Source organism: Rhagoletis pomonella, unplaced genomic scaffold (genome assembly GCF_013731165.1).
Source record: "Rhagoletis pomonella isolate Grant_MI unplaced genomic scaffold, Rhpom_1.0 Rhpom_scaffold_09596, whole genome shotgun sequence".
Taxonomy (NCBI): Eukaryota; Metazoa; Arthropoda; class Insecta; order Diptera; family Tephritidae; genus Rhagoletis; species Rhagoletis pomonella.
In genome coordinates, this window is record NW_023468124.1 from 4,288 (window position 1) to 6,130 (window position 1,843).

Sequence of the window (1,843 nt, forward strand, 5' to 3'; positions counted from 1 at the left end):
TGTCTCTGGAAAGCCAAAAAAAAAAGCTCTTTTACGGTCTTCATATCCAAACATAATAGGTTGATACACATACTATGTGTTTACCATTTATATTGGCTGCGTTTCTTTATACATACATTCCGAATAATCCAATTTCACAGCCGTAATAAACAGAAAGTAAAGTAACAAAAAAGGTTATTCCAAAAGATCAGAATGAATAAAGAAATGCAGCCATTATATTCTTCCAATCAAGACATGAACTTCAACCACTATATGAATTTTCTTCCCTGGGAATGTATGTATGTTTTATGCAAATATATCTCATTCCAGCTGTAATTAGAAACAAAAAACTATAGTTGACATAGGTATCTAAGAAATATTAATTTATTTGAATACTACATTTCCAGCATCACACCAAACCCCACCTTCTTTGTTTCTTTGTTACCATTAGGTGCCACAAAAACTACGGAAACGATTCTTAAGTAAAATCACAATAAAGAGGATTCCTACTGCTACGGTGAACACTTGTATGTTGATGATTTTCGAATCCAGCACCGATCTCAACAGATTATGAAACGTTTGACCACGCATTTCGTTACTGCAGCAATCTTCCATATTGTACTACTATCCAATTTCATCCGATATTGTCCTGCAGATGCTTTATCTAAATTATTAAATGCGCAGAAACGTTCTGTAGTATTTGTGACCACTTTCAAAGCTTATATAAATAAATTTTCCACTGTTGTGGCTTTTAGGAATCCGCCAAAATTATTGTAGAAAAATTTGCTAAAAAAACAAGAATTTTATTAAATGACAAAAGCAAAATTTGACTTGTTGAAGCAGCTGACACAATACGTTTGTGTGCTTTACGTTACGTTTACTACAGGGTGACACACGGAAAATTCACGCAATGACGTACACTGCAGAAATTTTTATTCAACTGTCCAATTACAGAAACATTAGGCTCAAGGCCGTACGCAACGCGATCCCGTTGGGGGCCAAATCAGCACAGAAATTATTCCCGTACCCAACAAAATAGGTAGTAGAGAGCGAAAATTGGTACGTATTTGATCTTCTTCCTGCCCGAAACAGCCTGGACTTCAAGCCTGGAATTTCTGATTGGGAGCCACAGAAGTGGCCACCCGAACAGACAGCTGCTTGCAGAGGAGCCCTCGCCTAGGCACGTCAGGAGGCATCTATGCGAACTGAGGGACGAAGTCCAGAGGTTCATCAAATAGCCTTTGGACCCGTCAGCTTACCGACTAGCCCTGAACGGCATTCACAGGCAGTCAGTCACGAGTTATGTAGACTCTAGACCTGTGAATGACGTTCTAGGCACACCACCACCACACATAGACTAGACGGAGCTTCATCTGCCTCGGGAGACAAGAACAACAATTGCCCAACTTAGTTCTGGCTACTGCAGCAGGTTAAACTCATACCTGAGTAGACTGAATGCGGATGTGCCAAATGAGTGTCCAGCATGCGGAGAGACCCCACATGACTCGATACATTTCTTCGCGTGCCCTGAAAACCCGACAACCTTAACGGCTTTGTCCCTGTGGATCGACCCGGTGGAGGTTGCACGCTTTATACAACAACAACAACCGGTATCGCACTTTTTATTATGTATAGCAACTAATCTCAGAATACAGAAAAGGGCAAACAGGATCCACATTTCCTTTTTTGACATGTACATTTCGTAGTGATTACTAACTTTGCTCCCATGTGTTTAACAATTTATGTAAACATATACCAAAATCGTGAAAAGCGGGAAACAGGAAATTCTGCTATTAGACTCAATAACCACGATTGAGAGAATACAAAGGTTGCGCCGATCTCGGACCGCTATTCCTCTCTTAAC

At 40.3% G+C, this 1,843-nt stretch overlaps 1 protein-coding gene across 1 annotated transcript; it reads right to left on the bottom strand.

Annotated features, from left to right (window-relative positions):
- Positions 1-330: 330 nt before the first annotated feature.
- On the bottom strand, positions 331-830 carry LOC118756279. Its single transcript, XM_036491046.1, has one exon. The coding sequence runs from the start codon at positions 592-594 to the stop codon at positions 427-429; it is 168 nt and encodes a 55-aa protein (XP_036346939.1). The 5' UTR covers positions 595-830; the 3' UTR covers positions 331-426.
- Between the last annotated feature and the right edge of the window lie 1,013 nt (positions 831-1,843).